A 25,686-nucleotide genomic window follows, 5' to 3' on the forward strand; every position below is an offset into this window, starting at 1 on the left:
ATTAGGAAACTCTACAACTGCGTGTTATCTGCCTGGAAATGCTGCAGTCAGGTTCCCTCTTCGTGCCCACATTCCACCATAATAATAAAAATAGCTGTCACCTATACTTAGTTTTATATATTTGTGAAGAGGTAAATTACATTCACCTATATGAAAGGGCTCTTTTTATAAGGCCACCCAAATTAAATTGGATGCTTTTTAGTAATGTGTAACTTATGCATAGTTAGAATTGAATTCCCTTGAAGTAAAAGCTCTTGTGGTGTTTTTGCATACACACGTGACTTAGTACTTACGTTCTTAAGAAAAAAAATAATTTTTTTTTATGCTTCTATTCTAAGTGTTGGGAGACATAAAATCCCAGCTCTGACGCGTCGCCCTGAGTTCACCCCGTGAACTCGGCTAACGGCCCCACATCCCCGGCCTGCGCGTTCAGAGCTTGGCCGCCAGGTGGCGCCTCCATCCTGTGCACCTCCTCGAGCTTCCCGCCTCGTGTCTGCTGCCGAGCTCCTGGGAGCGGGTCTAAGGAAACCCGGAGAAGAGCGCTGTAGAATATGGCTATATGTATTTAAAGGACAATCTTGAAGGAATTTTACTGAATATTATTTAACTATAATATCGTCTGCTGCCTTTAACTTCACTCACAGAATCACAGAGGTTGGAAAAGACCTTCAAGATCATCCAGTCCAACCGTCCACTTATCATCAATAGTACTCGCTAAACCATGTCCCTCAACACAAGATCCAAACGTAAACTCCTGTAAACTTTTTTTTTTAAAAAAGATGTTTTTATGATTGTGCTCCATCTGGTGGGTTTTTTTTCCTTACTGGGAAGGCAGAAGGGAATTAAACTATATTTCTGTAACACATTTTAATGCTAGTGTAATTGTATCTATTTTATGTTTTAACAAATATGTGGGTACGTATCACTGATGCTGATATTAACATACTTATATCCACAAATAATTCCTGTGTGGGCCAGGCTAGTGTGAGACTGAATTCTGTTTACTTACAGATCAGTCAGTGCAGCAAGACAAGTGCTGTACTTCTGATTCCTCATTTGTCAATCTCTGCACTAGTTGAACTCAGGACTGTGATACACAAACGAGTTACTATGGTAGAACAAGTTACCATAGATTGCTCACTTCACATTCACACAGTTTACTGTTTCTACCTGGAACTTATTTACCATTAATCTAAGGAAAAAAATCACAACAGGTTCCCTTTCAGTGAAAGATGGGATTTCCTCATCTTTGGTTAAGCAGTATTTTAATACAGACATTTGCAGGTGAGCTGTTTCTGGCATGAAGCTGAGCAGCAGGAGCTATATGGATGCCCATCTCCAGGGGAGCTCAAGGCCACACTGGTTGAGGTTCTGGGCAGTCTGATCTAGTGGGTGGCAATCGGACCATGGCAGAGGGTTGGAACTTGTTATCTGTAAGGTCCCTTCCCATCTAAGCCATTCTGTGCTTTTACGATTCTCTTTCATATTTTGTGTGTGTGCGCGCGTGTGTATTCTTCGCAAAAATCTTCCTCTACCAGATTTTACACAATATGACACTGCTGTCTTCCTATACATACTCAGTTGTGTTGCTGAGAAAGTTCAGCCTTATTAGATGAGTTTGTGTCTGTAAGAGATAATATCCAACTTCAGCAGTTACGAAATAGAGACCTGCATTATAGGTCTACTCTACCAAAATATGTCCTGCAATTCCTTTGAGTTAACTTGTTCCATTCAAAAAGTTCAGCCACTTATAAGATAATTGACTGATAATTATTACCATCTTGTAGTTCTGCATTGCCTCTATAGAATTTCATGGTGCAGAGATGTTTTAGTATAAGACAGGCTAAGCAAAGTGATGCCAATAGGAAGAGGAGTAACCTGTTGCTGTAAGCAGATACTGTATCTGGGAGCCCAAGTTGTGGCACAGACTGGAGCTATCTAGCCTTCCTCTGAGGTCCCCACTGGATTCTACAGCCCAGTGGCTAACAGTTAATGTATTCCTGCCATTTTGAGTTAGTCATAATTAGCATTCATTTTGCACTGCTGCAGAATGGCTTTGTAATCATCATGACAGTAAAAAAATCTGCTTCACATTTTAAATGGCACAAGTTCACTAAAACAAGAATAGTTCAATTATGATCATACAATGCCCTTCTCTGGAAAACACTTATTTTCCTTTAGTGACTTTTGATGTACTAGCATTTTAACTAAGCATTCATGTTTTCTGTGTATTCAGTTTATGCCGTCAAGGAAAGCAATTTGCTGTAATGCTACTCAAGGCACCCATTAGTAGCAAACAACAATCTGTGTTTTTAGAGGCTGTTTTTTTTTTTTCCACAAGGAGAGTGATTCAATTCTGCCTTAATCCCTTAACCAGTAAAGCTCATTGTCCAGGTGATATTTGTGACTAGTTTACTGATACTGGCTTCTCAAAAAAAAAGTATCGAGTCTAATTTAGATTAATTTGCTGGTAGTTTTTTTTTTTTTTTTAATAATCAGTATGGTACATATCTAATTTGAGAACTGACACTTACATACTTTTTGGACATAACAAAAGATCCCATTTGTCACATGGGAATATTCTTTGTTGTGCACTTTGAACATCTTACTGAAAAGAGAAAATTTTAACTTAAAATATCTTTTTCCTAATATCTTCAGGAAGTTTTCCAGTCTTTATTTATTGACTCTTTGAGGCAGATAACAATAACAGTGAATATTAATATGCAGTTTCCTGACACTAATATTTTGAATTCTAAATGCATTAAATTCTGCAGCTTCAGAGTCTATATATTCTGTATTATCAGATGTGCATGACCTGATTTCAAGATTCAATCTGGCTGAATGGAATAATTGACTCCACTGAAGAGCTCTGAGTTATACATAACTACTTGCAAAACGATGCTCCAGTCTACAGTTTGATGCCTTATAATAATTTCAGAAGTTGAAATTTCATTAAAAAGTATACTGAAAAAATACATTTATACATTTTTGGGAGTGTATACTTGGTTTGCTTTTGATAGCAAACTGAATTTTACAAAGACTTTACCTACTTTTGTGACTACATTACATTTGCCTTTCATTGATCAAGCTAGAATGTATTTTCTAGAACACTGGAAATGGAGTAGAAATGTTTTTTCAATCCATATGTTGAAAAGATACACAAATTCAGTTGAGTTTTAGGACAGCTGCTCTACAGTAGGTCTTGGAAGAACACTGCATCAGTCTAGTGTAATGCGATGGAAAGTACAGCAATAATAGTGGGGTGGCACAATCCTCAGCTGAAGCAAATGGCAACAAACCCAAATGCAGCAACTGGGAACACAGAAACAAAGAAAGAAAAACCGCTTACCTTTGGAAGGACTCAGTTAGGTAGGGCTCTCCAGTGAGATACGCTCGCCTCCACTGCCGATCCTTAAATGAGGTTTGGGAAGGGCTGGATCCTGGCTCCATTCCTTCTGGTCACTCAGGTTCATTGCATGCACTGGGTTGGCCCACTCTTCCACGAGGTGCTCAATCACTGTCTCAGGCCATGATTTAGCATTTCTGCTACATCTGATCACTCAGCAAATTTAAGTGATCTTTAGCTTTAGGGTACCTCCAGGAAAAATACATATTCTTCAATTGTTATCATTCTTTTTCCCTACACATATATAGAAAGAAAAGAGTATGTTTTGAAAAAACAAGTGATCAGATACACAAAATGATTTCTTCTGATCTTTATCATCTGCATAACGTGTGCAATCAGCAAGCTGAAATTAAAACATATGCAACCTCTACCCTTCCATTCAAGCATGAATTAAACCTGAAAATAATGTGTTCTAGGGGACAAAAAACCTTCAGAGTAAATCTGAATGCTTCCATCCTTTCTATTAGTCTCTCCCCCCATTAGGGCGAATTATGTGCCCTTGGTCAATAAGAACATAAACAAAAACAATTAAATGACAGTTTTGGAAGTGAAATTATATTTGCCTTTGTTAGATTGTAAAATAATGCTGATTTAGAAACCTCAGACTTTTTTACAGATGGCAGTGGAATAGACATACTTCACAGGCAGCAAATCAGCAGAGTGAGTGGGATATTTATGGGAAAATTGAAAGCCATTCTGTGCACATACAACCTATGTGGACCTTCAGAGCTTAACAGAAAGGCAGCATCTTACAAAGTAACCATACAGCATTACCAGTGGGAGCATTTACAACATTATCCTACAGCAATGTTGCCTTCTTTTCATCATTTGACTTTCCAGGAGCAAAACTGGCTTAATGCAGAAAATTTTTAGAAATCCTACCATAAATATTTCCTATGCCCATTTGTGTCATTGTGGTTTGAAAAGTCCAGTGACAGGCAATGGTTCTGACTCTTACTGTACTCATTAGAAATGGCTTTTGTTACAGTACAGGCTTTTTTGCTATCTGGATCAGAAATCTCCTGGTAAATTCCATTCCTGTTAGCTGTATTTGAGTAATAGTATCTATGAGGAAAAGAGTCAATGCAAATGGTAATCCTTCAAAACAGCTGAAACAGTAGTGCATGCCAAAGGGCTGAAAAATGTGGATAAGCATTCTGTGGTTGACCAATGAAATTTGTTCCTTCAGTGCGAGTATTTAATCTGCTGACAAAGGTAAGGGGTTTTGTGGAGCTTAGAGACTAACCTAACATCACAAATATGCAACTGAGTATACCTTTGGAAGTAATTATAATGCAGTGTAGTAAGTATCTCCTCTGTCTCCAGTTCTGTATATGTAGTTATAAAGAAGGCTGCAAGGTTTTGTGTATCAGTGTGTGCAGGAGGAAACTGCTGTTTTGGGGCATAAATAACCTTGAACATTTTCCCTCCTCTTATTAAAAAGTCAAGAGTTTTCATTTTCTGAATTTGCAGAAACATAAGGTTAGATGCAGTTTTCTCTCTAATCAAAGTCTACTCAAGTGCCACGTTGCCTACTTCATTTACTTCCCATCCATATCCACTAGATATGACTTGTAAACTTATTAAGAAATGAATGCTTATTTTCCTCTTCAATCTCCTCATAATTTCCTCATCATCTGTAAATTAATTGCTGTTCTTCAGGATATGTAAGAACTTTTGTTTAATAATTTGTATGGAGTTATTAAACTCTGTGCTGTGCAGGCTTTCTCTTGGCAAGAGCCAAATATGAGTGATGCCACTGATTACGACGTACACATTCTTTATTGTGGTGATTACTTAGTTCTGATAATATTTTGAAAGCTTAATGAACTGTGGTCCTTCTAAACCTAATAACTAGAAGGAGCTTAGATTTAGGAATTAAGTATATTTTTATAGGGAAGTTCAGATCAGGGCTGAATAGAAAAAATAAGAAGGAATTTACCAATTCCAGGTGCAGTTTCTGCACTGTGAACTCTCATTAGAGCATTGTTCAGTCAAAGCATACAAGAAGTTTGATATCAGGTCAGTATCAAATTTTTATCAGAAGGAGCAAAGTCTAATTCATAAAAGTGGCACTGCATAGCTGTTTACACGTCTGTGCACCTGCCCATCTCAGTATTAGTGATATATTAATCAGATTTGGACTTTTGCAAATGATTCGTAGTTGGAAAAAGCAGACGAGCTTTTGTGTGTACAAACCCTTCTTCAGTGGAACATGCAGGCACGCTCTCTTGAATAATTTGTTTCCACCTAGTGAAGCAGCTCTCACCACCCATGGTAAATTTAAACTTGCCTGTAGCAAAAAGCATGAAGTCTTTTGAAAAACCCTAAATAAAATGGAAGACAATTGCATGGAAATTACTTTTCAAAGTCTTTAAATTTTTTTTTAAACTCTAAAAGTGAGGTGCGAGGTGAAGACTGCTGTATGCTGGATACTCTTTACGCACAGATACACACAGTCTGTGTAAACTCCACATGCACAGCATACATGCACTCTATGTAAACTCATCAGTTTTCCTCTGATAGCCGTAAGTATGCCTTAGCTTTAACTTCATGGAACAAGTCTTGAATGGAGTGGTGTGCTTCTAACAGCTAACTTCTGCTCTGGGATTATTAGCAGAGTGCCAGTTCCAACTGACTGCTTCAAGGAGCTACAGCATTTCACATTCGCTCGTAATGAGAGATTACATACATAACATTCTGTGGTTGGGATAACTGTGACTGTTAATTTTCAGCTTTGTTGCTAAAGAATGTTTCTTTGGAAAAGACTAAGTAGATTGTAAAGATACAGGAAAGCACAATTTGAAAGACAATTACTTTTATTTAACTCCAAGAAAAGAAAAGAAAAAAGAAAAAAATGATGCTGTTTATAACTGATGTTATTTCTACAAAACTTTTCTCTTCATAAACATGCACAAAATTGCATTCATGTAGCTGTTTCAAAGAGTTATTACAAAATCTGGTTTGTTTCTTTTTTTTTAGATAAAACGTATCAGCATAACAGTGTGAGGAAGGCTTAAGTGGTTTTCCGGTTACTTTTTCTTCTTAAATATCTGATGGCACACCTGGTCTTCACACGTCAGTTCCTACAGAATTAAAACAATTAGTGGTACAAGTTGCATAGCCAGAAGCTCCCCTGCCCTGAAATTTCTACAACTGTGCTATTACATTACAAAGATATACTTATGAAAAAGAGAACATAAGGAAAGAAGAGTGAATTCTATAAAAACAATCAGCAGGCATGCACCACATGTTGCAATAATTAGATTTTGACACATGAATTGAGCTCTAAGATGAATATATATGAAAAATACATTAAAAGTAGTCTTTAATGAAAGTCTCTTTCATGCTCCGTTGTTAAAACAGCATACAATAATAGTTTATATTTCATGTTATCTCAAAATTCATGAGAATTAATGAAACAAGGAAATTCAAAACAAACAAAAAAGGGAAGATGCTTTAAAAGAATGTTTAATTCAAAGAAGTGCCCAGCCACTTTTTAGGAGTCAGATCAGGATGGCATTTTTGCATAGCACCACAGCTGTCTCCTAAAGTCTGGCATACGTGCACATCACAATGCACACTGCTTTATTAGTCTTCCAATTAGCTGGCATTGCTGTGCCAGATAAGGCTTGAAGATGAACTGAAGCTGGGTTTTCAGCCAACAGTTGCCCTAACCTGCAAGATTGTTCCTGGAAATTCTTCTGAGATCCTGGTCTGTCTGCTTCCCTGAGTCTTAGGCTCAATCCTGCAGCCAGCATGTAGCATTTTTGTTAGGTCAGCTTTTGACTATGTATTAAAATGGAGATGAAAATGTGTGCTGGACAACTGGCTTTCAGTGACATATACTGTTTTTTCAATTAATTCACACAATTAATTGCCTTGACTGTTCAAGCATACAGACTTCAGGCAATGTGGCTCACCATACCAACTATTTGTAGGGTAAACTTAGCAAGGAGTAGATATCTAAGTGCATATCATGAGACAGAAATGAATGAGGTCTTCTCCATAATCTTTCTGCACCTACCTACTGTACCATCCAACATTATCTTACCCATTTCTTGATTGTTCTCCCAAGAAACTTTTGGAATAGTGTTAATTATGTGATCTGTTATTTTGCAACCTTTCCATACTCCACTGAGTGCTCCTTTCCTGCACAGCCCTTCTGGCCTCTATCAGGCTCAATGAATTCCTTTTCAGGCTCCAGTTTTTTTTTCTCTTTCTGTTGTACTAGCACAAAATAATTGGAAATATTCTTCTTGAGTCACTTCTGATCTGGAGAGTGTCTTCTGATCTGGACTCCTACATAGTTCCTTCTAAAATTACATAGTGCTTCTTTAGGGACAAAACCCCACATTTTTCTTGCAATCTTTTTCCCTTACTTTTTTTTTTCTTCTTTTTCCTACCAGTGATTAAAGGAGAATGAGAAGATAGAGGTGCAGCATAACAAGAAGGGTTAATAGCTGGAGGACAGTGAACTGGAGCAAAAAAAAGCACTGCAGGGTTATGTCTTAATTGGGAGCAAGTGAAAAGAAACTGAGCATTCCTGAGATGAAGCAGGGAGAGGGATTTCCTTCGAGTTCAGAGATCAGAGCTGTCCAAATAAAGACTTTTCTAACTAGAATAAGTAAGAGAAGCTTTGAAATGGATGAACTGTACTTTGTCTGTTATGTGCTATGATTCTGTATAGCAGCTCTTACCAGATGCAGTTGGTCTCCTTCAATCCAGTGCTTCCAGCCACGATTTTTCTTTTCACCTTTCTGAACACATACCAGTTTGTCACCATCCCAGGTCACTAGTGTCTGCATCAATTAATTCAGATATGTTAGCAAGAAATTTATGAATATGTGAAAATAAGCTAGTTCAAACAATGAGAAAAAAAAAAATTACATTTTCTAACCATTGCTCTCCTTGTTTTTCCTAGAAAAAACCCAAACGAATCAGTCATTCAAAACCCTGAATGCTTTCAAGATGACAGTCGTGAACCTTTTCCAGAGCTTTGTTGTCAATTTCCATTGTGTACACTAAGTTAGCATTCATACCAGCATTCATACTACTGCTGAGTCTGAAATAATTGCATGAAAATTGTGGGTTTTTTTCCTAAACACAAGATAACACTTTTAAACTGTGAAGATGATCAGGCACTGGCACGTGTTGCACAAGGAGTTTCTGGAATATCCATCTGTAGAGACAGTGAAACCCCAGTTGAACTCAGTGATGGACTGTGTGCTCGAGCTGACACTGCTTTAATAAAAGGGTTGAGTCAGAAATCTCTGGAGGTCCCTTCCATTCTTAATCATTTTTGGTTGTGTGTGATTCAGTCTGTCTAACAAACAGGGTATTGGATTCAGTGGATCTCACCCAGGAGCAGGAGGATCATATCTGTAGTGAGTTCCCTTTACAGGATCAACTTTCAACACATAAGAGGTTGCTCCAAAAGTATTGTCTCTTATTTATTTCCTTGGAAATTACAACAGATAGAAAGAGCATAATAACATAGTTTGAGAGGACAAATTCTCAGCTACAAAACTATTTTTCAACATAGTCACCACCATTAAATGTTCACTTTTGATAGTGATGAGCCATGCTCGTAAAAATCTGCACCTGCAGAAGTGGCCCACTGTTGCTGTTGCCACTGCTGAAGTGCACCAGCTTCTGTCTCAGTGTGCTGAATCTACTGTTTGGTCACCAGAAACATTCAGAAAGTGTTAATGAGTGTCAGTGGGTGCAATTTTTTCCACACAGAGAAATTCAGTTACGTGCCTTTGCTTCAGGCACAATTCTATGACAGACACATTTTGTCAGACTTGCCCTCTGCTGTCACATGGCAACAAAATGGAACAGTGGTGGGAAGGTATAACTCCCACTGCCATCCCACTGTTATCTGCCTCTGACTCTGTAGACTGATTTAATAGAATAGGAGGCATTACTTTCAGCATAACCCTTGTGTATGCTACGGTAAATTCAGAGCAACTTCTTTTGAATTACTCTAGATTTGAACCATTGTAAATTAGAAAGACATTTATCCATTTATCATAGCTAAATCCTCATTAGAGACTGGTTACAGTCAGTGGAAGTTGAGTTATTAAAAGTCTCCAAGAGTATTGTTACCCTACTTTGTGTTTTAGTTCAGGGTTGGATGATTTATTTCTCTTACAAGGGAGCTTTCTAGTAATAGCAAGACAAAACTCATTGCATTTCAGTTAAGTTCTTTCATATTTACAGTATTTTTAAGCTACATGGTTTTTAAATTATCCATGCCTACTTTATGTTTAAATGTTGCCTAGCAGTTTTATTACCTTCATGTGTTTGAGGCACTTTTTTCTTAATAAATGACCAGAAAATTATTTTAGAGTAGCCTGGAGATTAATGGCTTGATGTGCTTCATCCTTCCTCCTCCTCTTGTTAGAAACAAAGAGTATAATTTGTTCAGAATAGGATATTATACAAAAATGAATGTTCCAGGTAGAGGAATAATTGTACAAACTGTGCTTCCTTCTGTCCAAGTAATTGGTAATAAAGAGGAAATCAGTAAGACTGCAAGTGAAATGATTTTGCACAGAGAGAAAGAAAATGTCTTTTATGGTGGTGAAGATGTAAGGATTTAAGAAGTGATGTAATGGTTGATTCATTAGATCTTAGTATCTTCAACAGGTCTAAGAGACACGGGTGCAAAGTTGTAAAGCATAAGCTCTGTCACAGGGAAGTGTCCACCCAGTGCTCACTGGAGAAAGCAGCAGGAAAACATTTAGTCGTAGGGATGTTCAGATACTGAAAAATGGGTTTTATTATTTGATGGTTTACAGAGTTCTGAATGAGAAATAATTTGGAAGAAGTCATAGGAATTACACTGCATAAAGTTGACTGAAAAATGAAAAGTGTTTTATAATGAATAAAAAATGTTCTCTGTAATATGATTTGTGCCAGTCTGGTGAAGGATTACCTGAATTGAGATGCAAACATGGTGCTTTCCCATGGCAATTGCCAAAACAAAGTGGCTCTTGTTGACAGTGAGCTTTGATCTCAGCTACTTAGTTTGGCAACAAAGTCTGAAACTTTGTTTATTGAGAAGATAATGAGGCGGGGGACAGTATCTTTTTGGAGAATAGCAAGAGATGTGAGCTGAGAGGAACTATGACAGATGTCAGATGAGTTGATAGAGCTAGATTCGGGGAATGATAACCAAGACAGGCATGTGATGCAAGATTTTCAAGACCCTGAATGGGACAGTCAATAAAAATTTAAAATCTGTCACCCTTTCTGCCTTTGGAAATATTGCTTCTGTGTTTTAGGGGTGAGAAGAGAGTAAAACAGAAGTAGTATCAATACAAAAACATGAAGCTGAATTCAGTAAATGAATTTAATCAGTGATTATACTTATTTTCCTCACTAACTTTCCTGACATGGTCTGGTTTGAATGCCACACAAGACTTTCTAGCTGAATCTATTGTAAGAGGTAGAGGATGTGCTAATACACAATATGGTCCTTGATCCAAACATCACTTGTCTACATAGCTCACTGAAAGTGTCTGAAGATATGTCCACAGTTTCCTCTGGGAACTTTGAGCTCTAATCTTTAAGAAATTAAAGCTTGCATTACAAGGCCTTCTTGCCTGTGGCTGTCTGTAGGCCTGCATTTGCATCTGTACCAATGGTAAGGTGGGCTCACATTTTCTTCTTATCTCTTCTAAAAGCTCACTTATGTTTAACAGCTGAGCGTAGGCTTCCTTTAAATAGTATTCACATTTTAAACTGTCCACTCGAGGCTGAGCCGCACAAATCCAATGTAAACCTACTGATTCAGAGCTTAAAATGTTTATGCAGAGAAGATCCTAAAATCAGAATGATAGATTTACAATCTATTTAAGGAGATTACACAGGTAAAAATAAACTTATTTTGTTACTTTCTAAATAAATAAAGGCATGTAACAGGAAAACTGAAAAAATCCTCTATTAGAAAAAACATGTAACTAATGACTACCCTCATTTATGTGAGCATCCATCCTGATTCGTATTTTGTATAAATGATTGGAGCAGGAAAGGAAACTATCTCAAGACACAAACTATTTCTGCTTTGTAAAAATCCTTAAGTATCTGTAAAGTTTTGGTGATCTTCCCCCACCATCACCCCCCCTCTTTTTTTTAACCATATTCAGCTGGTTTTTGGAACTGCTATGCTGATATTGACTGTAGTGTAAAGAGAAATCAGATAGTGTGTACCTTAACCACCCGGTTATCGAGTCCTTTGGTATGTTCTTCAAACTCCACTCCCACAGTGTAGTCCAGATCATAGTTTCTCAAAGTACTGAGTGTTTTTGTTTTAAAATTGTCTCCATCTTGAATAATCTCCTTTGTTTGTTTCAAGTGTTTTGCAATCTTACGAGTTGCAAAATCAATGTCTGATAAAAAACAGAAAAGAAAGCATTGCACAGAAAATTCCAACTTCTGTTACCAAAAATAAAACAACTTTTGTACTTACGCATTGTAAAAATAATATTGTGTTTAATGGTCAGTTAATTTCACAAATGACCTCTTTACCTGCAGTATTTGCAGAGAAAAAGATCATTAAAAAAACCCAACAGCTTCCGTTTTCAGGACTTTCAGCTTGAGCGTGTTCTACTGATTTTACGTACTCTTATTAAGAGAGTGTCTGTGGGAATATTATGAGCAGGACTACAGCAAACAACCAGCAGTTAATATATGCTGGTTTCTTAAATTTTCTGAATCTCCAGATCTTTTGGAGATGAAATAACAAGATTTGTATTCTTTCTTTGGCTTCACTCACACATGAAGCTATGGGATACTAGGAGTGCCATTAGCTTCTCATGCTTGAGAGCCCTTCTCTCTTCTATATCTGCTGTATAAATTATGTAGCTCTTGGTTCTGCAGTGTTGCGAATTTTGGCCACTCCTGAAAGACTGTTCTCAGAACACCATGCCTTTTCAGAAAATAAGCATGTTAGTAGAAAATGAGCATGTAGTCACACTCATTTTGGATTTTAACATGATATTTTTACAGGGAACCTATCATCTGTGGGAGCATACAAGAAGTTAATTTTAAAAATCGCAAAAATGTTCCTAATGAATAAAAAAGAAACAGACAAAAGATTGGCTTGTCCATTGTGGTTAAACAGCAAAGAGACAAATAAATGGCAGTTAGGTGTTAGAGGAATAGTGATTCAAAGTCAAAAGTCAAATAGTATCAAACTACAGCACTTGACAGTTCATTTTTAATATTCTGTAAACAGTTAATGCAGTCCTGATCTCCTTGACATCCTTATCTTGTTCATGATGTAGACTAACTTCTTAATGTAAGCAACGGAATACACTGAAAGTTACTGAAAGGACAGTATATATTATGATCATGACAGTTTGTCCCAGACAATCCACCTCTTGCCAGCTGCATTACCATCTGCAATAAATATTTCTGACCAGCTGGCCATGAATCTTAATATAGTGCTCTATGCAAATGAAATAATCTCACATGTTACTGAAAGTTACTGAAAAATGGTTTTGGCTTGCTATCCATCCCATAGTAGTTCTGCTTGTGAGTTAATCATTGTCTGCTCAGCAATGCAACAGACTAATGGAGTCCTTTCTCTTTGGGTAGATTCCCTATACTACTTGTGATGTACTAATTGAGTTGAGTGAGAGGTTTGGCTTGAAAAAAAATGTGACTTTTTTAACATGGGGAATAATGTTTAGTATTTATATCCAGACTTCTCGGGTATATTTTATCTGCTATGGTGGATTAAAAGTGTCTCTGGGTCTGATTTATAACCAGGTAACATAAAATTTAGGTCTCTCTGTGGAAAAAAAAATGTCTAGACTTCTAAGGAAATGCTATTTCTGACTAATATATTAGTCTTGTAGCTCCTGGAGAAAAACTGGGAGATTTTATTAAAGCATGGTTTTCATAACTGCATGTTGAACGATACAAGCAATAAAGATGATATATTGTTCTATTATAGTAGATTAAAACACTTTGTAATGTGTTTATGATAAAAGCAAAATTTCTAGCTTAAAGGGCAAAAGTATTCTTTAATTAAAGTACAGAAATACATATGTATTAATTATAAGGATGGATGAGGTTTTTTAAAATCCCTCGGTGTGCTTTGAACCTTAACACTTTTATACTTAAGTATCGGCCGCATGTAAAACTGGGAGAAACAGAGCAGAAGAATGTCTTTTCACTCCTTCCATGTCATTTCCTTTCACTGATCACAAGTTAATGTAGGACACATTCTGAGAATCACCTATAGCCATATGCATCTTTGTACTGTTTTTTTTTTTCCTTTTTTCCTATCCCACTAATTTAGTGGCAGTTTGTCACTAGTATAATATGTAATACATGTGTGTATATATACACACCAAAAATTATGACATATGTATGAGGAGCAAGATTCAGACAATTAGTGCAAATTCCTTCTCCATCCCAACCACTTACTGATGTTCTTGCTGTGAAAATATTTTGAAAATTTTGTCAGAAAGTTCACCCTCTCCATTTGTTTAGAGTAGGCAACAAATCAAAGGATTTTCCAGGAAAAATAAATCTGTTTTGCATTCTTCATTCTAACATGTTTTTTCTCCTTTGTCTTAGGCTATTGAGAGCGTCGAGTGCTTTTAATCTTGTTACCACGTTTTTTTAAGTCAGCTTTCCAGGACTAGATATCTGGTAGTTATGCTCAGGTCAATCACTAGCGTAGGCATTGAGAATTGTTGGATATGAGGTTTTTTTTAAAGATATCACTGATTTCCTAATGTGTTACACTATTCTTCCTAGCAAACATACTATCTTGATATTATCTTGACTTGTGGAAGGTAGCTATACAGATTTTGAACCACTGCTTCTTTGGATAATCAACACCTTTAGTAGTAGCTATTTTTGTGTCCGAGCAAGCAAATTCTCTAGATATCCAGTAAATTAACTCAACAGCTTTTTGGAGAAAGTAGAAGGAAGCTGTAAGTCTGATCTTAACTTCTGATGAAAAGTACTTGAACTGAAAAAAATTCTTGTTTATAAGCATAACTTTTTGTGGTGTCAGCTACAGTAAAAATCAGAGTAAGAGGAAGATCAAATGCTGAACAGAAGATACAAATCAGTGACCATTAGATAGAAAACAGTGAGACAACATCTGAGAATGGGAAGAACAAAGGCACAATTGGGGCAGTGAGGGCTATTAACTGTGAACATAAAAATAAAATACGTTTAATTTTGTCATGTACTAATTTAGCCAGTCAGTGTTCTACAATCTAGGTTAGATGAGTCAGCTCCAGTGATTACTCTTCTAAGTAATATTGACATCATGAGTGATAAAGAAACAATGATCTTTTGTAGCATTCATCTGTGGTGTATTAAAGCCAGGAGAAGATTTCTGATTCTAAAAATTACACTTCTTGTGCAATTTGTGTAAATTAAACTTCCTTATTTTTTGCAGCTTTTTGAAATGCAGCCATGTTACTGCAATGGTAGAAGGAAGGTAACTGATCTTTGAGTGACAATCCACTATCTTCTGAAGAAATTCATCAGAACTGTTTTATTTTGTCTATAATTTCTTTTTTTTAGGAAATTAAAGATCTACATCTTTGCTGACCTTAGTAGAGGAAGAATTTTCTGCACACTACTTGCATGATCATAATGACCTGGAGCAAAATCAAGCTTTTATCTTGATGAGAATAAAAATATCTGAAAGACAACTTATACTGAAAATAATAGGTGAAGCAAAAGAAGACATTTCTCTCAAAAATCTCATGGCAAAAATTGAATATTGTGGGAAAAACAAGTCTACAAGCAACATAGACTTAATCTTTATACGGAGTGACAAGAATATTACTTGCTGTCAGTTAATAGTGCTTTGGTATTCCAGCATCTACAAAGTATGCTTAGTATCCTATACAGTGGATACACAAACTGTAGCCATCAGATCTCTAACAATAAAGAAGCTAAAGAATAATAACTGAAAGTTGTGTAAGGAGCAGGACAGCTCTTTGCACATGTACAATTTATTGTTGCCATCAGTGATGGTGGCCAAGTGAAATTTAACTTTTGTATCATCTTCAGTTGATCCCATGACCTACCTCTCCTTGCTGTGTAAGCATGATTCCCATAAAAATTCCCAGAAGAATCTGCCCATTTCAGCTCTAATAGCTTTTGCCATGCAACTGCTACATACAATTCCCACTAGTTCAAAATGCTAATTAAATACTAAACACAACTGCTGCTTTAATGACATGGGATCTATCTGTTTGTTTATTTTAATTTCAATATAGAGCAATATACTTGGCTACAATCTTCTCTTTCTTATATGCCAAGGTCACTGTAATTGCACGTACATTACAATTACTTGATTTCTAATGCGATTGACATAAACCCTTAGGCCAGAAGGCACAATACAAAAATAAAAATTTTCTTATTAGTTCATAGAAAGATATTACTTATAATGAAAGTGTAGTTAATATTTTTCATTTTACCTAATGCAACCATGTAGCCTTCAAAGTTCTCATTGGATTCCATTTCCCAAGTCCCATTGTAATCAGCAGGCATGGTGGCAAGAGCTTAAAACCAACTTCAGATTGAAAAGTGAGGCTGGAAACAGAACCTGTTAGGAGAATGTTTTATAAACCTTTTTATATCTTATTTTTTTAAGGCTTATGAGTTTCTAGATAATACAGTTTAAGGGTCAGAGTGATAACCCTAGAAAACTTCGCTTTTATTAACAAAGTTCAGTTTGTCTGCCTTGCTGGCAAACAAGGATCACTTTCTGAAATACGTCGCAATACAGGATATGATTTTACAGTGACCTTTGTAAAGAACTACTAGCTATTATGGGTACCTTTGAAATATATTAAACATAGTGGCAAATTGTACAACACAGCTAAAGTTCCCAAAGGTGAGTTCTATTTTTCAGTTCCTTTCTAGATATCATATTTCCATGTGAAGAATAAGCCTTACAGATCTGACAGACCCAGAACTCCCATTTAAAACTGATGAACTTTTGAATGTGTAACACATACAAGAAAGAACATAAAAGGGGATATTTCTGTTGAAAATCTATCTGTTTTCCTTTGATTTTCGAAATGTTTTTATACCAAGAGCTTCAGTTGCACCAACTTCAATTTGGCAGAATTCTTGAGGATCTTTGCAGCAAGTTTATAAATATATCCATATATAAAAATATATCCATATATATAAATAAATCCAGGTAAATCATAATTAGTGCTGGTCATATACTAAAAATCTTTATTTATTTTGAAAGATAGCACTTTGTGTTAGGAAGGTATTTTTAATCCAGCAGCACTATGTTATTGTGGGGAAAAGCACAGATGACAGTTGTGCAAATATTCAGAATGTGTCTGCCTAGAAAATTTGAATGTTCAGTAGGACTTTGTATCAGAGAGTCATGGGATCATTAAGGTTGGAAAAAACCTCTATGGTCCTCTAGTCCAACTGTCCACCAATCAATACTGCCCACTAAACCATGTCCCTAAGTACTACATCTGCACTTTCCTTACACACCTCCAGGGACAGTGATTCTAACCATTTCCTTGGGCAGCCTATTCCAATGCCTAAGGCTAATGTGCATTCCTAGATGGTACTCAATGAAGTATGTTATGCAGAAAGTAATTTCAAATTCTGAGTTCTTAAACCATTGTTCCACCAGGATATTATGTAATATTTATGCAATAGGCTTGTCTTTACCTATCTCCATGTACTTTCTTTCTTAGTCCACACATTGCATCAACCTGTTTAAATACATTTTCATTATTTATGCATTTTTCCTATATAATAAAATGTCTTTTAAAAACAAGGAATAGGAAGACTATTGTTCCCAACTCAATCACTCACTAACACTGAAAATCAACTGTATGAGCAACATCAATTGCTTTGTGCACATGCGTGATAATCTCTAAGTGCATTACAAACTATTTCTCCAGCTGGAAGTTATTCCCTCCTTCAGTACACTAAAGAGTGTTCAATTTATAAGAAGACACTCTGTTTTACCTTCTATCACCAGTTGCCTAGTGGTGGATGTATAAGGAATTAATCAGACAGAATGTGTAACTTTGCCTTATAAAATTAGAGTATGTGGTAGAAGCTCATGGAGATAGATTTTATATACTTATTGATTTTAGCTCTGAAGTAGTTTGCTTCCTCAAGTCATTTTGTTAAGATGCAGAAGTGACTGAAACTGTGTCATGTGATGATCAGCAATTACCATCTATTAAAACTACTAAAGAATCTAGTAGTAGGACTACTAGTTCTGCAGTGTAGATGTGCAAAGCTAGGCACATTTAGAGGAAATAAACTATGAGATGAGAACATCCTGTACATATAAGTTCCTAATTAATTAATAGCATAAACACATAATTGTATAAGTTTTCACAGTGGTGCTTTGTTTATGTCCATCCCTTATTATTTATTTAAGTGTACGTATTTTTTTCTGTGTGTGCATTTTGTAAACTCTCTGTTTGGACCTCTTTCAGCACACGCTTACCCAACAGCCTTGAAATAGCTCTTTTGAGCTTTTTTCATGTAAAGAAGTAGCGAGCCTGTGGGCAGCAAATTTAACCAATCAAGGAAATATCTAAGTAGGAAATTAATAAAACATAATGTATTAAATTGACAGAGCTCTGTGATGCTTCATGAGCATTGTGCTAAGGTCCACAAAGACAATGTTTGGTCTAGGAATCAATACCTTGATAGGCAGTAAAACCCTTATTACGTTTAAATGCCTGCTAAAGTCATATAAGACTAATAGATAGTTTTTTAACCCCCATGTGGATAATTCTAAGCCTGTAGATCACTCATCCACTGTATCCATAGTGTTCTTTTGGGATTTTGCCTTGCCAGTTATACTGACCTGTCTCTTGTCACATATTAGTTTTAAAATTTTGACATACTGTTCATGTAAAATTAGAAACTATTCTTTTTGCTTTGTGTTTATTGCTAAACTTTGAGAAAAACTCTACATACATAAAGAAAAGATACACATAGAGAAAAACTCAGAAAATGGCAAAACATTCCATTCCTATGCCATCAGTTTTTGCTTGCGAAAGTGAAAAAGTGTCTTCTAATCTTCATGATAATCATGTTCTCACACTCTTCCTTGCAAGATCAAAAGTAAAATCTATTGGCACACTGTGTACAGCATGTAATGAAACTTGAGAATGGGAGGAATTAAGTGTCTTTTTTCAGGTTTTCCAATATCTCTGTTAAAAGCAAAAGCTCTGGGCTCATAGCTTGTGTCAGGTTTCAAACCAGGAATAAGTTTTAGAGCCAAGTAATAAGATCTCAGAAATGAAGCAATGTCAAGAAAAGTCGAAATACTGTACATTGGTAAAGCTTGAGAACTTTTCCAGTTTGTGAATGAAGAAATGAAGATGACTTTTCTCGCCTCTGTCCTACAGCTTAATATTGGTAAGCGGCAGTTTGAAACAAAACTGTTCATAAAATGAGCCTAAGCTGGCAAGATTGAAAAGGCCCAAATCTTGTATCTATGGAATGAGTGAGCAGTCATGAAAGCCATGGCTAACATTGGCCTCCAGATTCCTCTCATGATACTTGAGGCCTGCCTGGAAGAAAAATCCTATGTATTTGAACAAAGTTCAGCCTTCTTGTTATCTGGAAAAAGCTTATGGTACTCTATCCTTGGGCAATCTTATGCAGTAAATCACTATTAGGAGAACTGTATCAAGAACAAAGGCTACTAGTCTAACAATTTTTCTCTGAAAACTTCTGGGCATGGCATTTCATAATGTCACTAGTGATCATGATACTAAGTTTGGTAGAAAGAAGAAATCACCCAGTGAATGCTGCCTGCTTGAAAACTCACCTCAATAAGAAATGGTACGCATTATGAAAAAATATGTCACTGAGAAAAAATAGCCAACCTTGATTTTCAGAAGAAATGAGAAATACTGAATTTATTTTCTATTTAATTCTACTTAGCAGTTATTCAGTGTTGTCTACCCATAGGTCTCAAGGGAGCAGGTAAAAATCATTAGCCGTTATAAAATCAGAGAAACTTAAGGAGCAGCGTGGTTTGGTCAAGGTCATGAAATAAGTCACTAGACAGAGCAAGTTATAGAGCACAATCATTTGTTTTATCCATTAAAGCATGCTTCTTCCTGAGCTAAGTTTAATATAGATTGAAAGCATGTACCCAGCCTAAGTGCTTTGTCATTGACATTAAGGCTGCCTAAATCTTCTCTTGAAAGATTTTTTCAAGATCTGAATTCCTTGCATGAGCCATGCATTAATATATCTAACTGTAATCTATTACTTAATTGTATTTATTCTATGGTGAAGTTTTGTAATTGCAACTGCCAGTTCTTATCTTCATCAGATAAAAGTTGCATTACTCAGACATTGAACTGGAATACTGATTGATGGCTTTTGAATTAAAAGAATCTATAGATAGCAGTGTGTTTTATTTTTCTTATGCTTCTATGACAAGCATAATTCAGCTGAGAAACTGTGTATTCCCTTTAACTTGTTCGTTTTAATGCAGGGTCTCCTCTATCAGCATAACATTTTGCTCAGCAGAAATTTCTATTACCTCCTCTGGAGAACACTTTTGAGAGATACTTTCAAATACCTTAAACATCAACTTTTCACATACCTCTTAACTGATATAATCTTATGCTGGGAAGATTTATAGTATATAATCCCATTTTGCTTAAAGTTCTAGAGTCCACATAAACAGATAAAGCCATGTCAGATGTTGGAATTAGTATACGGTTTTGAATTCACAGTAGCCATTTAAAACAAGATTAAAACCATTCTTTTATGATCACCAGGACATAAGACACTTAAGATAAATTATGCCAAGGTATATTTGTAAAAATATATAATACATAACATTCTGCCAGTTTGCTTCCTTTTATTTTTTTCTCTCTCTCTTTTTTTTTTTTGCTACCAGCATATAGTATTTACAGAATTGCTATCCTAGTCCTAAAAAAATTACTAGAAAGTTGAATGTGCCTGCTTCCTGAATGCTTTCTGAAAGATCTTTGCCATAAATCAGTTTTGTGGCTTCAGTGAAAAAAAATCTATCTATGCCAGTAACCCAGAAGGAAAACTCTCTTCCAGGGAACTGAACGTTATTACCCTGTGTTGTCACATATCTCTTAGAATTTTGGTGTAAGTCTTTATTTCCTGTTGGTTAAGGGATTTTCTGTGTTGTAAATCTCATAAATTTTGTTCGGAGTGCTGTATGGTTACTCTTTTCTACATGCATCTCTGGCTCGACAACAACACTCCTGCTGAGGCAAAGATTCTGGCTTCGTTCTAGCATATCCTGTTTGAGAAATGAAGCCAGCATGTAATTCCCTGATGAATGAATTCCCTGATGGGTTCTGGAATTAATTTTAAAATAATCCAGCTTAGTAATAGAGGTGTTTACATGCCTGTCTGTCCCTGCAATGATTTTCTGGCTTTAGGTTGCAGATGTTTGACAGAAAAAGCATTTAAGATGGAAATTTACAGTCATAATTTAAAGAAACCCCAAAACATGTAATTTACAAAATCAAAATATTGTCTGATGTAGTTAAATGAATCAGTGTACTCTGTGCTAATAAGATGTAAGTGCAGCATACTTGAGACTGCAAGATGGATCTCTAAGCACATATATAGTCAACTTAAGACAATTGATGGTATGCCACAGAATATGCCTTGGGTGCATTGCCAAAATTAAGATTCCTCCCAGACAGTTACAGGACAGGACTTTAGTGGTAGACATGCCACGGTTCCAGGAATTGGATGCATATGCTTGCATGCACATGAGAAGCAGGGGGAAGGTTCATTTATGTCTGGATAGTTCAGTTACATTGCCGCTTGTTGTCTACTCTGAAACAGGGAATTGATAAATAAGGAATTTTCATATTTTCAGCAACAAGTACCAAGTGAGTTTAATGTTGAAGATGATACAAATGAAAATAAGATTTCTTAAAATGTGTATTTTAGAAGAAAATTTGTAGATAAAATTATAGATATTGAAATTGATATACATATACATTTAGATATACTACTGAATGTGAGACTGCCCTCTTTCCTGGAAGAGGAAAAGAAAAGGGGAAAGGAATTGAACTAGATGATATTAAAATGCAAAATTGAAACCTAAGTATAATCTCAGATGGGGAAAGGATTCCCCAGTTATTCAGTCATTATTTCAGTGATAACACTTCTCTATTTTATACATGAACAGCAAGTTAATAAATTGATTGGGAAAGTTATTTTAAGAGAGTATTTGAAAGTAAATTTTTCAAATTTCCATTAAAAGTTTCTTAGTAATGGTAAGAAGCATACCAGTGAGGTTTTTAATATACCAACTGGGTTTAGCCTGGCAAGGAAAGAAAAAAGAAAGAATCCTTATTGATGGACATAACAATTTGTTTTTATCTGTCATCCATTATATAACTGGTACAACAGCTTGTCTAGAATGCTGCCAAAAAGATAGCTTAAGGAAGCTGAATGAAGAAGGCAGCATAACCATGCCTTCCTGGAACTGGTCAATACTTAGTGATTAACAGCAAAAGGAAGATATACGCACTGGTTTTCAAAGATTTTACCCACTTGACCCTTTTGGGCTGTATTTGAAATTTTTGTTGTTAGTTGTTCATCTTCACTCTGACTGCATACCTGCTGGGAATTTCCACGTGATCTGATACTGTAGCAGAGAAAGGACAGTATGGAAATGAGTATATTTTTTCTGTGAACATAGATGAAAGTAGTGTAAGTACAGTGCCAGTTTTGTCCCCCATGTTGACAACACTGAGAAAAAGAGCTTGAGTTGGAAATATTCCCACAAGACCCTTACACTCCAGAGTTTCTCAGGAATCAGTGTGACTAATACATCTGTGGTATAAGTAATCTGTGGTATCAAGTATGAATCAATGAAATTAATAAAATAAATATATTAATATTTTAAAATAAAATAAATATATTTATATTTTATTTTATATATTTTTATACATGCATTAACTCCAAACATTTTTTTTCTGATATTTTATTGTAATTTCCTGAGCCATGCCAAAGGTAATACCATGACAAAATACTACTGTTCATTTCCTGTAAGTTGAGATTTCCATATACAAAATCTTTGCAATTGTGAGCTATTGTGTCTATTCATAGAAAACGTGAAATGAGTGGCATTCAGTCTCACAAGCTAGAAGTCCTTACATCATTCAGACTATGCTTAGCATTCCAGTGAGCTTAATGATCTCTCTTACAAGTACAGAAAGGGATGGATATTGTTACAATACATTGTACAGATGTGTGTTGTAGTGTTGCTCGAGAAATGTGTAATTACATTTTATCATAAAACTTGCATATTGTGGCAGCTAAAGTTCCCCATGCAACCTGAACCTAGTTAAAAAGCCTTAGCCAGGGATCACTGATAGGATATGAAGTCTGAACCTGTGGATTTCTAGGTCCTGCTGCCAAACTGGGACCAATGTCGCACACTATTATGTTTGGACTTAGTGATAATGAGGGTCTTTCCAAACTAAATGTTCCCATGTCTCTGTGATTTACAACCATGGATGAACAAACTCCTTTGTTAAAATCAGATGTATTTCTTGTAAAAATGTATATCTGAGTAATATTTTTTAACTTACAAAGCATTAAATAAAAGACTTTGTTGTAAGTTATATATCTATCAGAATGATGTTGATCATCATTTTTTGTTGCTAGTAAAAGACAGCTGCATCAGGGAAAAGAGTGTGTTGGTTGTCAGAGTACTGTGCTCTGTTGGTTCCCAGTTGAAAGATGAACATTTTGGGGAGTGCTGCCTGAATTAACTATCGAGAGATTGCAGGTAGAGAGGCACTTAAGGTAGAAAAGCATACCAGTATTGCCTTTTATAGCAATATTCAGTTTGAAAGGGGAAAAATCTCTTTTCCTACTTGTTACTAATTATAAAACTACATCTTCAGCAAGCAATGTTAAAGATTCATATTGCGCTGTGATGTAACACACACAGTAGCAAAGTACAAAATGATTGGAAGGCAGCAGAGGCCTATTAATGGGCAATTGTAAATTGCCTTATGCCTGTCCTTCTACTGGAATACACTCATTGTCTCTGAAAGCTGATTTGCTATCTCTGTTCAACAACTTATCCTTCCATCATGTGAGTAAAGGTTACATTACTGCGTGGCATTCAGATATATCTGCAGTTTCAAAGGAAACACCATACCATTGTAACAGCCTTTTATATAGTGTCTGTTAAACAAATACTCGTTAGACTGAGTCTGTAATGGGATGCTTTGAAAGTTCAGATTTAACGAAAGCAGCCCTAAATCATTCTTCCTTCCAGCATTGATACATCTTTCATTAGTCAGACCATGCAGGCTGCTGAGCAATCTGCCTTTTGTCTAGCCAGCACATCTGCGTAACTTTTTCTCCTTTTTGTCTGCAGTTAGCATTGTGTTTGATATCAAGGTAGAAAGCTCAGTACCTTGCAGAACTCCATTCAGATTTATTTGTGATGTGGACAGTGCAATGATCTTAGGTGTACTGATTAAAGTAAAAGTATTTGCATTAAACCCGAACATGCAGATACCTACTTTTAAAATCCTAAGTGTGATTAGAATTGGTTTTGCTGTCTTTTCAAGGAAAAAAATAATGGAAAAAAATGTTATTTCAGAAGGTACTTTCTTTGCAAAGAGATAAAATCAATAGCAAATAAGCACTGAATTAGCACATGGCTGCAGCATTACATGGATGAACTTTCTGGAGAAAGGGATCGCTTGAACCAGAAATGAAAAGAGTATGAAGAAAGGGTAATCTTTTTGCTTTGCCCAGGCTGTTTCACAAACAGTTTTTTATTTTTATTTTTTGTCCTATGTAATACAGGTGTTGCACAACAACTCATAATATACCCCTAAAATGTTGAAGTGAGTCCAGGAAGAGCTACAGAGAAACACCTTCGACAATAAGAGCCCTTTTCTGTGGGTATCCATTACCCTTATTTTTAATATTGAATTACACAGACATTTTTAAAGGGAAGAATGATCAGGTGAGGTAAGAAATCTGCCATCCTGCAAGAAACTCTGCAGAAGTCAGCGATTTTCAGACTGAATCTTTGACCTGCATCCTTCTTCCATTACAGACAGCATTCTGGTGTTCTCCTGTGATCCCAGGACGACATGGTCCTTGCCATTCCTCTCATTGCTGATCAAAGTAAATAAGCCTTTGATGTTCCATTAACAGCATACATATATGAAGCAGGCTTGTCTTCTGAATTATACCAGGAATTCTTCTTGGGATTCATTTCTCAGAAGAAAAATAAATATATCAATTTAAAGCATCTTACTTGATTCTGCATTGTCTAGTCTCAGCACTAGTGATTTCTTCAGCTCACTCCCACTTGGCTGCAGCAATCCCAAATTATACTTCTGCAAAACCTCTTTTCCATTAGTCTCCAAATGCAGTGGATGTGCTTCCATCTGTGGGCCATTAGTAGCCTTACATGCGTCTTCCCCAGTGCAGGGAAAAGGCTGAGGGTTATTGTGCAGAAGGTGAGCAACATCTTATAAGACAGCCTGTTTGAAGGAATCTTGCTAAAGGCCACTTGTTAATAGCAGCTTTTTTTAAGTTATAGTCTCTCCTTGTTATACAAGCAGCCCAGTGTCTTCAGCCATTATGCTTCTCTGAAGAGAACTGTAGAGAACCTTTGGTCAGCTCTGTTACTGAAAACTGTTCTAAAGCACAATGAAATGTAGATGATTATTTTGTTGTGATGAGGATTTTTAAAATTGTCACCACGAAGGTGGGGAAGAACTACGTTATTTGTTTTCATTGAGGATGTACTTTTCATTTGCTTCCACTTCTCCACAATTTGGTCATTCCTTCAGATCTGTAATGTCTGATGAGGGAATGTGGTTAGCCCCAAATGAATTGTTTGTTTTTGTGCTAAATCACATTAACTTACATAGGGGGAATATGTAACTGAGAAGGCATTTAGCTGTTCCTGAAGTTACACAAGCTGCACTGGGAAGTGCTGCATGGCAGCATGCTAAAGAGGGAAAGCATTTCTCAGAGCATTAGTATGGCTGAAGAGGGAAAAAGGCTGCCCTAAAATATCCATGTGACGTTCAAACAAATTCGGTACTTATTACCCATTAACTTCAACTTACAGGTAAGCACCTGGCAGGGTTTTTGAGCAACATTTAGCAGATTAAATGCCTACCTGTCGCTTTAGTCACCAAAATACTTTTGGAAATACTGTCAAAAATATCTGACCATGTTGGGAACTGGAAATGAAACTTTGTGTCACATGA

The 25,686-nt window shown here is 36.2% G+C and overlaps 1 protein-coding gene across 1 annotated transcript; it reads right to left on the reverse strand.

The window, feature by feature from the left end:
* Positions 1 to 6,377: 6,377 nt before the first annotated feature.
* RBP2 (retinol binding protein 2) lies at positions 6,378 to 16,009 on the reverse strand. Its single transcript, XM_010716452.2, has 4 exons — positions 15,877 to 16,009; positions 11,627 to 11,805; positions 8,107 to 8,208; positions 6,378 to 6,492 (listed from the first exon to the last, which is right to left on the reverse strand). The coding sequence occupies exons 1-4, from the start codon at positions 15,947 to 15,949 to the stop codon at positions 6,439 to 6,441; spliced, it is 408 nt and encodes a 135-aa protein (XP_010714754.1). The 5' UTR covers positions 15,950 to 16,009; the 3' UTR covers positions 6,378 to 6,438.
* Positions 16,010 to 25,686: the final 9,677 nt, after the last annotated feature.

Source organism: Meleagris gallopavo, chromosome 11 (genome assembly GCF_000146605.3).
Source record: "Meleagris gallopavo isolate NT-WF06-2002-E0010 breed Aviagen turkey brand Nicholas breeding stock chromosome 11, Turkey_5.1, whole genome shotgun sequence".
Lineage (NCBI taxonomy): Eukaryota > Metazoa > Chordata > Aves > Galliformes > Phasianidae > Meleagris > Meleagris gallopavo.

Coding starts and splice junctions, on each gene's coding strand:
- RBP2 (XM_010716452.2), bottom strand. CDS start 15,949: ATGCCTGCTGATTACAATGGGACTTGGGAAATGGAATCCAATGAGAAC. Junction 8,209..11,626: donor TCGATAACCGGGTGGTTAAG/GTACACACTATC, acceptor TAATTGATGCAG/ACACTAGTGACCTGGGATGG. Junction 6,493..8,106: donor AAGGAGACCAACTGCATCTG/GTAAGAGCTGCT, acceptor TTAATTCTGTAG/GAACTGACGTGTGAAGACCA.